The sequence below is a fragment of the Rhynchophorus ferrugineus genome, unplaced genomic scaffold (assembly GCF_030347505.1).
Source record: "Rhynchophorus ferrugineus isolate W39M unplaced genomic scaffold, kcgeb_rfMv2 rfM10, whole genome shotgun sequence".
In the NCBI taxonomy this organism is placed as follows: Eukaryota; Metazoa; Arthropoda; class Insecta; order Coleoptera; family Curculionidae; genus Rhynchophorus; species Rhynchophorus ferrugineus.
Window position 1 is genome coordinate 3,151,186 of NW_027472589.1, and position 13,606 is coordinate 3,164,791.

Below are 13,606 nucleotides of genomic sequence, written 5' to 3' on the forward strand. Positions count from 1 at the left end.
AAAGCACACCAATATTGAGTTTAAAAACTTTATTTATCTTGTAGTAGTAGGAGGCTTATAGTTGTCTCTCTGACCAGCAAAGAGGTAATAGTAAAAAACGCTTCAAAAAATCCTTACACGACTAGAATACATTATAATTAATATTTGTTTCCTAGTTATTATTTTTTTTTTTAAATAACATATCCCAATAGCAAAAAGAGAGTATTTCGTTACCTTATGCTGGATTAACACTGGAACATTTGAAAATGAACGCACAAAACATCGAATATTGTAAAAAAAGTCCGCACTTGAATATTTCGACATAAACAAACACGGGCGACGCTTCGATATCACATATCGCGTCGTTCACTAAAAGTCCTGTTAGTAAAATATAATTATTCAAAAGCATAGTATATTGGCTGAATAACCGGTAATGAGGGTAAATACACCCTACCCTTTTGTTGAGCTAAGCGCGTTAAACCTCGGAAAGTTTTACACTTAAGACTGTCAGTTAAATAAAACAATGAAAGTGGTTTAAATTCACGTTTTGCCGCACTGATCGCAGCGCCGTTTAATACACAGTGTCACTTTTGTCAAAATTTATAGTATTTTTGTGGTAAAACAGGAAATTTCGATATCACTGATACAAAATAATTTTTAATCAGTGATTAAATGTTATAAAAAATGTTTTGTAGTTACAATTGGTGAAATAAAAGTCCATGAATTTTGAAGAGTATGTATCCTAACTGTTTTCTTGAATTGTTTTTTTAATTATATACAAAAAGCCAACAACGCCCACTGTTGCACGATTTGTTGATTTGTCAGACTAATTTTTTCTTTGTCGCTAAAATTATTTGTATTAAACTACGAAATATAACCTATTTATTAAGTATGTGGATATCAGGAATATTTTTAAAAACATAAATATTATTTATCCCAATTCATTTGTAATTTAAGCTATCCTTTATTGATTAATTAAACATACATACAAGAAATGTGATATCGATCCTACATTCGGATAGAAACGTTCAAGTCTTGATCCAGCATTACAAAGAAACGCGTTTAGCACCAATTTCAATAAAGCATTAAACCGTGGAACCCCATAAAAACCGTTCGCAACTTATGATAGTAAAATGATTGATATGCCGATTAGGATTTGAACAATATAAATAACTGTATTTAAATTGAATTGTACTGATGATAAATGTGAGGTCGTTTTTCACCCGGAAGATCAAAAACTGTTCATATATGAGCTTTTTACTACAACCATGATGATTTTTTTCCTTTTATACCTGATTAAATATGGTGATTATACTGACGAACATAGTGGATGATTAATATGACACAGACAATGCGTATATAGGGCTGTAAATGGCAGTGATGCAGTTATGTGGGTTTTGGGAAAGCTTGGAACCCGCTCTTTTCCGTTGGAGGGTCGTCGGTGTCGCTGTCCTCCTGCGGCTCTTGACTCTCGGGTAGTCTGATGAAAGGGAGGTGCTCGCTTCCGCTCCACATCGAGTATAAACTGGTGTGCAGTCGAACTGAGTCCTGATCACTTTTAGTTGGATAATTATCTGTAAAATGAGCGAGAAACAACTTACCGGCCCACTACCTTCGCTGGTAGATCCACGTTCGGACCCGCTGGCAGTAGAACGGCTGTGGATTGAAAGACATGACGAGGAATCTGTGGACGAACTGCTTTTTCTCGATGTCAGCGGCGCGGCGCTTGGGAATATGTCGTAGTGTTCTGACAAAGAGACACCACTAACGTGAGGAACATCTACCGATTGCCAGTTGCCTCTACGGAAAATACCATGTTAAAACATCGAAAAAATCACGGAATTCACGACAAAAAAACCTTTGCGAAGGAAACATTCTTCTATGTAATCTATCCTCGTGGGTTTCTCCCCAAATTGGCACGTAAGAATGACCCGGTATAGAGGTACTAGGTATGGAAGACCTGGCAGGACGACAAGACAACAACTGTATGGCCTCGGCTAGTCCTTCAGTGTTTGGCAGTACTCCTGGTCCGGCAGGCAGAGCTGTGGGCGTGGAGGCTGATGCCTGAGATGCTACAGACTCTAAAATATTCAGTAATTGAGTTATTGCTCGGTCTTGTTGTGTAAAGGGGTAATTCGGCCTAGAAGTCCACATATATAAGTAATTTCATGCAAACTGGCAATACTGCAAGTTGAAACATACTCTTAATGATGCCTTGACTTGAGAATTTCTTTTGAAACATCATTAAACATCTTGTAAAAAAATGTTTTTAATATCTCTTCTTATCTTACTCGGAAAAGCGCGCAGTATTTAAGCCTCTAGACCACAACATCCCCTAAACAAGTCGTACCAGGCGTTGTGCTTCTGCTTCTTTCCTGGGATCCTCCAGGACCACTGCTGGGAACTGACAGTTTCGATGGAGGCGGCCTTGACTGCATTCCCCCGCTGCTCCCACTGTCCCCAGGCCACGCGGTGTCCCACGGCATTGACCAACGTCTGGCGGTACCCTCAGACTTGGAGCCTAGTAAAAAAAGAAGTTAAATCGGCATTTTTAAAATCACCCCATTAAATACCTTCAGGCTTCACTTCACTGGCAGCTGCTTCTGACCATCTTCTGGGCCCCCCTAGAGGGAACAGGGGAAAGTGAAGGGGGGATCTTTGACCGCCGCGGCCGGGGAAAGGTAGCTTCATGGTGTGTAGGGGACCAGGAGTGGGGAGGGGGCCTGTGAACAATAACAAATGAGTATTTGTACATTAAATACATTAAACATCACTTACCTCTTAGAGATTCTAAAGGAATGAAACCCCTGATTGATTCTGAGAAACTATGTATGGGACTTGGACCTCTTATTGGTTCTTGGTACGGAGATGAGCCTCTTGTGTCCCCCATGGGGCTGTGTTGTTTTGGAACATCCTCAAGTCTAGGGCTTGACATTGGAGATCTAAATATTTATTATTGTACTGTTGCTCCAGTTTCTATTGTATCATAAGTCAGTGGTACCTTGATTCATGCTTACTAAAACACTGTTGTACTGCAGCCATGCTGCAGTCTGAATTGTGCACCCCACCCGGTGTTGTTTGACAAGCTGGACACAAAGCCATTGATCCAAAGTTCTCACAGCTGGCAATGGAGAATTGATACTGGAGGTTTATGAAGGTCAGTAAGTTTTCAGTGATGATTTGCTGGTTGTGCTCCAGTTGTCTCTGAGCATCAGCATCTAGAATGATGTTGTTTCAAGCCAGGAGGGTCTAGTTGAAAAAAAAACAATTTATCTGGCATGCACTTACTGTTTACCTGTAAAGGTGTCTCCAATACTCATATCCTGCATGGCTGCAGCAATATGGTTCTTAACAGAACTGCTAGCAATTGCAGTGGCTCTAGTTAGGTCCTCCCAACCAGCCATACACTGAGTTGCAACAGCAACATTTTGCATCTGAGATAAATTGGTCAAAGCTTGTGCCAATCTCATACCAGCTCCACACATGGTGTTCAACATCTATTAAACAGGAACAATGTATTACAACATATTTAAAAAAAAAACACCCAGCCTACTTGTAGATATCCAATCCAACTATTCAGACACTCAGCAGCTGCTACTTTCAATGTATTGGGGCTGAATTGTTGAGCTTCATAGCTCTCTTTGTTCTCGCCACCTTCCGATGGTTCACCATGGCTCTCCTTGCTGCGAAACAAGAACAAAAAGGGATCAAAACACAAACCACCACAGATAAAACTTGACCTACCTTTCCATTATTAATACTATTGTTATTCTAAAACAGTAAACAACAATTATATAAAACTCCGGTTAGAAAGTGTAAATTTGTACTGTTACAAGTTTTCATGGTGTCTATTTTACTAGATGGGCAGGTTTGTGTTGCTTCTTTTTGTTCCTGTGTTCTAAATTGTTTTCGAAACTAACCTAACATGTTTGAATTGAAAAATTGGTCTATTTTACAGTTTCCTGCCTCTCTATTGTTAGAATTACATGTCAAATATCAAAATCTATTTTTTGATAATATTGAGGCTCAATAATAAAAGTTTCCGCCCTAATTGATGAGAAAAATTATTGATTGTTATCAGTAAATCTGCGAGTACTGCACAGGGGGCGCTTTCTGTCAAATTAGGGCAATCCATAGTATACAGTTTCCTGTATCGTCCATACGATAATTAAATTAAATATTTTATTAATACACAAGTTTTTTTAATATAATCCCTAGTTTAAATATTGAAGGATATCTATTTTTTTAATGTCCTTTAATTATATGTAAGTATAAAAGAGACTTCAATATTATTAAATAAGTAATGGGTCATCATGTCAACAGATGGCGCCAAAACTTGAAATAATTTAAAAATACAGATAGAGCTATTAATTAACTTTACAAAAAGGCATGTCTGCAAAAACAAAATAGGATTTTAAGATAACAGAGAAGTAGTTTTATTTTAATTTGGTGTTTAATCAATGCTAAGTAAATATCTATAATGTATCGCTTGAAGTAAATTATAAAGTTCTCGCCCTGTATGATGATATTGATTGATATCAATAAATGTAGGACTGTTGCATAGAGGGCACTTTCTAGCAAGTGGGGCAATCTTCAGTTTATATCATCAAAATTTATTATTAGGTAATTAAATTAAATAAGGTCTTATGTGTTATGCATATATAAGAGTTTTTTAATACTACCGGTGTCAAGATAATGAAGAATTTAAATTATTTTCATCACATTTTTGCAAGTATAAATACGGTTTCTGTTGTATTTTTTTTTGAAAATAGATTGGAAATGCGATCGAAAAATATTGTCGGTTATTATTAACATCGTTTTTCTTCCAACTTCAAAATATATATAGAGTACAAAATACTTAATATCGTAGTTGGTTGTGATCGGTTGTCATGGTTATTTAGTAAGTCTTTTTTGTTTAGTTAGTTTCGATATTATAAGATAACTAAATGGGTAAATAAAGAATATAGATGGCGCGAGTGCTTCAGGGAATTTTGAAATGTAGAACTTTTGATTTATTTTTGAATATGTATTTGTAAAATGAAAATAGGGGTTTAAAGTAATGTGGAAGTTGTTTATTTATTTATTTCGGTGTTTAATTTAAGAATATATTTTGGTATAACGTTGACGTAATGATGTTTATGATTCCACTAAAGTTAATAAAGAAAAAACTAAGAGTTGAGCCTTATAAGTTCGTTTTTTTTTCATAATGAGGGTTTATTCTCACACTCTCGCTAATACATTTTCGTTGTCATCAAATATATTTTCTCACTAAGCAATTTTCTCACCCCTCTCGAAAATACTCTATTCAAAGAGAGCCCCATCTCCCCCTGCCGTGGAGCCCCATTGTTCGCGGCACACTACGACCTACCTGTGAGCCGCGCGCGTTTCGTCGATCGACCAATAGGGTGCGTCCGTTCGCCGCCTCTATCCATTGTTCTCTTTCCCCTCTCGATTTGTTATTACAAGCGCTATGATAACTGGACAATGTGGGGACTGAATTGCGAAGGCCCATTGTGTTTGGCGAGTCGCCATTGGTCGGCCGCCATCTTGGCCCGGTCTTTGTTCGATGTCAAAACGGTGACGGCCCGAAGGTTGTTACTGTCAAGGGACGACAATATAGCGTGAAGAATAATGCCAAGTAATAATAACAGCGGAGGACGAAATCAGCTTTTTTTTTTACTCACGGTAGTTATTTTCGAATAATTTACCGCGTTAATTTTAGGTGTAACTACTTTTTTACATAGTCGTTTGTAGTAAAATTAAATGACAGTTAATGAACGCACACTTTCATTTATTTGACGTTGGACAATTTAGATATCCTTTTGATATACCGTAATAGATTGAAATTGCATATTTTTTTATATTTTAAGAGAAATGTGGTAAATGTAATCAAGCTATTATAATAAATACATATAATAACAAAATACCTTGCAATAAACGAAAAATAAAACTTGTCACTGTCATTTTAAATGTCGCAACTCGGTTAGCCATGATTGGTTGCTATAGTTACCGTTTAATAAATCATTGTTGAAATAGGAAGGTATTCCAATATCCTGAAAGTTGTTACTGTCAATTTGAATACCACTTGTGTAAAAAAATTGAATTTAAATAATGAATCACCTAAAAATTGAATGGAAGATGTTGAATTTATGATGTGAATGCTTTCCAACAATTTGAAAGTTGTTACTGTCATTCTAAATGTCACTTGTGACAAAAAATTGAGTTTAAATATTAAATTATTTAAAAATAAAATGAAAAAACCAATCAATAACTTGAGAGCTGTCACTATCACGTTTAATGTCACTTATGTCAAAATAATCGATATTAAATTCTAAATTCCTGAAATGCGGTTTAGTAAAATGGAAATAGAAGTAATATTTAACCAATTTATAATCTGAATTTTTCCGATATTCATGAAGTTATCAATCATGTTATTGTTTAAAGGTCATTAATGTCAAATAGTTGAATTTGAACGATAAACTTCGTAAAACTGAAATGATAGATGTTGACATTTAATAAATCTAAAAATGGAATTTCATCCAATAGCTGTACAGCTGTCACTGTCGATTTAAATATCTCTTAATGTGTCAAATTATTTAGTTTAAACATCATATTTAATCAATAACTTGAAATAATAATAACTTGGAAGCTGTCACTATCACTTTTAATGTCATTTATGTCGAATAATCGATATTAAATTCTAAATTCCTGAAATGTGATTTAGTGAAATTGAAATAGGAGTGATATTTAATCAATTGAATTTTTCCGATATTCATGAAACTGTCATTTATGTCATTTTTTAAAAGTCATTAATGTCCAGCAATTGAATTTGAACGATAAGCTTCATAAAACTGAAATGATAGGTGTTGAAATTTGATAAATCTAGGAATGGAAATTTATCCAATAGCTGTACAGCTGTGACTGTCGATATAAATGCCAGTTAATGTGTCAGATCATTTAGTTTAAAACCATAATATTTCATTAAAGCGAGATGACAAATGTTTATATTTAATGAATTTACGATCTGACATTTCCAGTGAGTTTAAAGTTGTCACTGTCATTGTAAATGTCACATGTGTCAAGATAATATTTACTTAATAATTTAATTTTTTTGGGATATTCGTTATTTAGGAAGCAGAAATATTTTTTTCTTGGCCACAAAGCTGTCACTGCCTATGTCAAATAATCGTTTAAATTAATATTTAATAACCTCAAAATTGTCATCTTAATCATGCCATTTTAATTATTCCTTGTATATGAAAATAATCTGTATTAAATAATAAAATACTTTGTAATAAAATTTAAAATAAAACTTATATTAAACAAGGTTAATATAAAAGTTGTTACTGTCATTTTAAATGTCACAATTAAGTTAACTACGATTAGTTGTTATGGTTACCGTTTAACAAACAGTTATTTGTTCACGTGTCACGCATTTTCTGTACAAAATTGATATTAATAAACCCGTATTTTGTTAAGCTAAACGCGATGAATGAAATCAATCCGGGATTTTTTTTTTTCACGCCTGACAATTTAATCCCTGGCAGAATCGAAGTTTTCGGGGAAACGGGAATAATCTTAATCTTTTTTGTCTTAGGCGGCTTTGGATACGTCGCGGACTGTCGTCGATTTATCTACTGGTATTTAGCAGATTTCGGTTACACGAGACGCATGTTGATTTTTCTCCCGGATTGTCCAACACGTTGTTGATTTTGGTTGCGGTTCTTGTCGGCGATTTGTCTTGTACGGAATCGAGACTACGGATCTGAGTTGTTTTTTTGAGAATAGATTGGTAAGGCGATCGAAAAATATTGTCGGTTATTATTAACATCGGTTTTATTCCAAATTAAAAAATATATATATAGAGTATAAAAGACTTAATATCGTAGTTGGTTGTGACCGGTTGTCATGGTTACTTAGTAAGTATTTTTTAATTTATTTTAGCAGTAGTTTTACAATTGTTTATATTATATACCGGCACGTGTGGGTAATATGTTAAAATTTAAAGAATATCACAAAGAATAATGAGATTTTAAAGTTTTTTCCGTATTATCAAACTTTAAATAGTTTAAATATTCTTTTTATCAAACAACATGTCAATAAATTTTTTATTATTTAAATATTACATTGTTACTAGTCGTTTCCGACTAACCTATAATTTGTCTTTATAACTTAAATCTAGGTATATAACTAGGAGGACCCATCGACCCTATCTCAGTCTCTGGTGAAATAATGTTTATACATGTCACTGCTGTATTTTTATTACATGCACCTCACTACACAACACTACCCAAGATCAGGTGGTTTGATTCTTTTGAGCCTGTGTCCTGTTCTGGTGGTATCCAAAAGCTGCAATATTTCAATATTCTCATGAGAATGGAGTCTTTCCTCATGTCCCCTTGCAATTCTCTTGATTTCTTGGCTGCCTGTGGATATCTGAAGGTCTCGATGTAGGTAATCAGTCCTATAGTATTTGGGTGCGCCCACAATACCTCTCAGGATTTTGTTCTTGAAAATTTGTATTTTATTTATGTTAATCTAATAATTGAACTCCGTATGTCCATATAGGTTTCAGTATTTGTTTATATAATAGCAATTTATTATGTCATGATAATTTGCTTCCAATTAGCCAATACATTTTCCTATATTTCATTTCCAGTTCTGTTCTTCTTAATATGTTCGGTGCAGCGAAGTTTTGTAATCAAGATTCATTCGGAAATATTTAGCGTTGTTGCTATATCGAATGATAGTAATGTTATTTATGCTTGTACGGTCTGATTGTACGTGAACTGCACATGCACAGATTTACTATAGTCAATTTTTATTTTCCAATCTTGTGTCCAATTACTTCTATTGTCACTTGCCTGTTCTAATTTTCGTGAGGCTTCCTCACTATTGTCTCCGACAGCTATAATCGCAGTACCATCAGCAAATGTAGCCATCGTAGTATTCTCTGTCTGTGGTATATCACAAATGTAGAGTAGATAAAGCATTGATCCCAGTACACTTCCTTGAGGTACACCTGCTTTAGCTTCTTTTATTGTAGAGTAAGCTTCTTCTTGTTTGACTCTAAATATTTTGGTTGTAATGCACAATTTTAATAGTTCTGTGTGTTGTTTTGGTAACATTTTCTGTAGTTTATGAACATGGCCTTCATACCAAACTTTATCGAAGGCTTGTGCTACATCTAAAAATATAACTGAGCATACTTTTTTACTTTCGTAGGCTTTTTCAATAACATCTGTTATTCTGTGGACCTGGTCAATTATTGAATGCTTGTTAATATACCCAAACTGGTGTGTTGGTTCATTTCAACAGGGGTTTTTTAAAGACCGTAGATATTACTGGCAGCAGTGATATAGGTCTATAGGCTTTTATTACGTTGGGTGACTTCCCAGGTTTTGGGTTCATTACAATTTCCGTCATCTTCCAAATGCCTGGGACATGTCAATAAATGAAACTAGTATTTAATGATTTTACCATCTTATATGTTCTCAGTAGTCCTTAAGCAACCAATGTCACTTGCAAACTCTAATTTCGCAGCTGTCAGTACCATGTTAAAAATAATCTATATACAATTATAATTTTTTTCTGATAGTTCTATGAAAGCGAAATAAAACTTATATTTACTAAGTAATAAATCAGATTCACTATCACTTCAAATATCACTTGTGTCAATAACTGAGATTAAATATTAAATTCTCTAAAAATAATGCTAAAGATATTGATATATAGTCTATTCAAAGTTTTTTTGTACATACGTCATCAAGATGTTTAATGTATTGCCTGCTGCAATTGTAAATTCGTTTTAGAATCAGACAATATATTCCTTCTCATTTTATTGAGACACAATACTGTCTGATTAGTTCGAACACGTAAATGAATGAGCCTGTCGAAGTCGTCCGGTTGTCAGACGTATGCAAAATTCTTGGAAGCAATAGTGATAAGAGGTTATAACTCTAATCTATAAACTAATGTAGCTGTATAATTAACTATACTTTTTAGATTTACTGTAATGTTAAAGTTACGTTTATAAAAAATGTCACCGTTATTTTAGTAGTTTTGTGTTAAGTAGTCTTTAATATCGACTACACATAATAATAATTAAATAGTACTTACATATAATAGTTGAAGCTATATAGTAAATTGGTAGTAAAAGCTAGTTTGGTTTTTAAATATAAAATATTCTTGCCATAATAGTTATTTTTTGAGTACATCTCAATGCCTGCTTGAACTTTTACAGCTGTAAACCTGTCACTCTTTTTGTAAACTAGCGACCCGCCCCGGCTTCGCACGGGTGCAATGCTGACACTAAATTAAATACACTACAGAAAACATATGAACGTTGTATATAAAAACATAGCGGCCCGCTCCGACTTTGCACGGGCATAAAATATATATGCCTATGTCATTCAATGAAAACATGATTAAAATCGATCCAGTACTTTTGGTTCATTACCGCCCTTGGCCTGCACGCATTAAATTTGGAGTAAAACAATTCCTCTTCCCCTATACTTACTATGAAGATTTCCTGCTATCTTTGGAATATCTAAATTCATACAATTTTTATTACATTACACATTTTTAAACGCAAATTTTAAATTTGTAATATCTCCGAAAATATTTGTTTAATTTACATGCTGTAAGGAACCATATTGATCTATATTAATTGCACACTGTATTTAAGGTACTTAATTCGATAAGGATTAATGCCGTATTGCTTAAAATAGCTTCGTAAATAAGCCATTTTCTCACGTAAAAAGTAAACAATAAAAATGGTTAATGTGGGTTATCCCTAAAAGATAAACATATACCATCGCGAACTTTTTTGTAGACCTTTTTATGGTGTACAATACTGTAGTACATTAATTTGATCTAACTCGTAGGGTTAGGCAGCGTTTTTGCTAATTGCTAAATAAGCCTAAAAAAATAGGTTAATTTACGACATCACGTTAGAAACCTCTAAAATTAGCAATGTTGCCTTAGTATATTATGCATGTATTATACATATAAACCTTCCTCTTGAATCACTCTATCTATTGAAAAAAACCGCATCAAAATCCGTTGCGTAGTTTTAAAGATTTAAGCGCACATAGGGATATAGGGACAGAAAAGGCGACTTTGTTTTATACTATGTAGTGATATTTCTTAGGTTAAAGCATTGAGACTAAGTAATATATTACCTTATAATAATGTAATAGAGCTGGTATGAGACTGTTATTTAATAAAATTATTGAATAAGCTTTTATGGTTATATATTATAGGTTATTTAAATAAGACTTACACATAATAATTGAGACTATACAGTAAATTAGAATGTAAAAGCTAATTTTGGTTTTCGATATAAGGTATTCTCGACATAACACTTGTTTTTTGCGTTCACCTCAACGCCTGCTTGAGCTTTTTTCTTTACAGGTGTAATTTATTTCCACGCGATGTAAAATAAACATCGTTGCAGATTAGCCGCGCTTATAAAATATGATCCTCGAACAGAAAAGCACAATCACAAACGTAAACAGACATAAAGACACGGCGTGAAGTGACAAATAGTGATATAGCCCCTTTATGGCCGCGACTAATGGTGTTTGAACCGCTCGACACGGGTGGCGGTTCTTTCGCGCTCTGGCCAGGGATGGATAGTTAATGATGGGGGGGGGAGCGGGTAGAAATGAGCCAGTTTTTTATGTTGTGACGCCTAATGCCGATAAAAATTTTATTTGAAATTGTTAAATAAAATTGTAAATATGAAATGAACTTTCACTTTTTGATTTTACCTTTAGATATGGTTTATGTTTTATTTGCTTTCTATGGCTTTCTTTATCTATTGCTTTCTACTTTGTCTTATGTCCCACGGGGGAACTAACAACTCACTGATAAATGAGGAATTACAATTTTATGAAGCTGTTAATATTCTTTGCAACATTCATTGTACTCCCTACACAAAATGTAAAATTTAATTTTACGTGATCAAACTATTCTTAGTCGTTTGTTTTTATACAAACTTGCCATAACTCCTTAATAGTTCGAACAATACAGGAATAACCGAAAATAACATAAAATCTTAAATAACACTGCTTAAAATGAAAATATAGGAGTTTCTATGAATTCTTCATATCCAATGAAATCTATAAAAATCGTATCGAAAACCATATCCTTTGAACAAACCGATATACTTTTGCTAGATCAAGGACCCTCATTTACATCACTGGTCGAATTACTGCGAATGGATAAGACTTTCTCAGCGATCAATTTCGTACTAAGGCTCATATTGCAGCTAAACAAACAATGTCATATACCAAAATCATAACGCGCCCTCACACAGAGCCATATATCTTGGTTTGAGCGGCAATAGAGTACCATCAAAACATCGCACTAGCCAGCACCTCAACAAACTTGGGCCAATTGGCGAATGTCTCATTAGTTGGAACATTCCGTTGAACATTTTACAGACGCTTTACAAATCTATTGCGTATATGTCAGGCCTTCAAATTATTTTGTCGGTCAAATTATTCATTTTGGTGGCCGCTGTTTCATCTGTTGGAACATTCCGTTAGAAATTATTCAGACATTATACTAATCTACTCCGCGATGAATTGTACTGATTCTCACTAAATAAATATCGCGTATATGTCTGGTTTCAAATTATTTCGTTCATCCCCTGTAGATGGTTAATGAATCTAAAGCCGCGAATGGGAAACGGATCATCTCTGTCAACCCACGCGCCCCCTCAATTATGCAACCCACTCGAACGTTCCCTAAAAATATTTTACCCTACAACAATACACTATCTGGAATTCGGCTATATCCAACCCCGTTACCCCCGACCCCCCCCTCGCAGATGTACGACGCGTATGTACGCCATCCCCAAGAACCGTTTAGTCAAACACTCGAAAAACCAGGGCAACTAACGGCATTAGAGAGCCGTGTTTGTTCAAGCGGGAGTGCCGGCGGGAGGTGGGGGGAAACGCCGCCCCAGGGCGGTGTCGCCGCCTCTCGGCGTCCCTCTATGCCGCCGCCGCCGCAGCATCATCCAACCCCCTGTTTATTTAGCGCCCACGAAATTATACCGTTCACTCTGCAGTCTGTCGTATTCGCACGTAGGTCCGAGAACCTCTTAGCGCCCCGTTGGTCGGTTCCCGGTTTTCGTGGGGGGGCCCCCAGGGGACGCCTCTGCGGTCCGTGGACGTCACCAGATGTCGATCAAACGAGATATTTTCGGTGGGAATTAACGTAAAGTGATTCTATTAAATTCTTTCAACAGAAGTGGTGACATAAACTACTAAAAGCACGTGTTAACAGAATATATCGATCTATTTGTAATTTATTGTTAAAAACTGACTTCAAAAAGGTATTTATAGGTAAAAAGTTATTTCCATCTTTGTGCGATGTCCTAGGGAACATCCCTTTCAAGCTGCTACAGTGTATTCTTTATGTAACAGGTCACTTGAAAAGTCCCCGGTCTGACACATAGATGGCGCTACCAGAATTAACTCGGTTGCGACCGCTACGACCCTTTAGGCCACCACGCATTCATCTATAGCAAGTTCAAAGGTTCGCAACGCCGGTGGATTGGTACCATGGCTATAAAACACCACCACGACGACGTCTCGCTCTTTTCTTTTCTCTA

General features: G+C 35.2%; 1 protein-coding gene across 2 annotated transcripts; it reads right to left on the bottom strand.

Annotated features, from left to right (window-relative positions):
• Positions 1-14: 14 nt before the first annotated feature.
• Positions 15-4,073, bottom strand: LOC143203607 (uncharacterized). 2 transcript variants are annotated; one of them, XM_076415829.1, is made up of 10 exons: positions 3,724-4,073; positions 3,533-3,662; positions 3,275-3,476; positions 2,981-3,197; positions 2,758-2,921; positions 2,553-2,702; positions 2,330-2,500; positions 1,838-2,060; positions 1,581-1,779; positions 15-1,527 (listed from the first exon to the last, which is right to left on the bottom strand). In XM_076415829.1, the coding sequence occupies exons 1-10, from the start codon at positions 3,729-3,731 to the stop codon at positions 1,366-1,368; spliced, it is 1,626 nt and encodes a 541-aa protein (XP_076271944.1). In that variant the 5' UTR covers positions 3,732-4,073; the 3' UTR covers positions 15-1,365. The 2 variants fall into 2 exon arrangements, with proteins under 2 accessions (XP_076271944.1, XP_076271943.1); XM_076415828.1 differs by having other exon boundaries at positions 15-1,779.
• Positions 4,074-13,606: the final 9,533 nt, after the last annotated feature.

Coding starts and splice junctions, on each gene's coding strand:
- LOC143203607 (XM_076415828.1), bottom strand. Junction 2,703..2,757: donor TCCTTTAGAATCTCTAAGAG/GTAAGTGATGTT, acceptor TATTGTTCACAG/GCCCCCTCCCCACTCCTGGT. Junction 2,061..2,329: donor AAGCAGAAGCACAACGCCTG/GTACGACTTGTT, acceptor TGAATATTTTAG/AGTCTGTAGCATCTCAGGCA.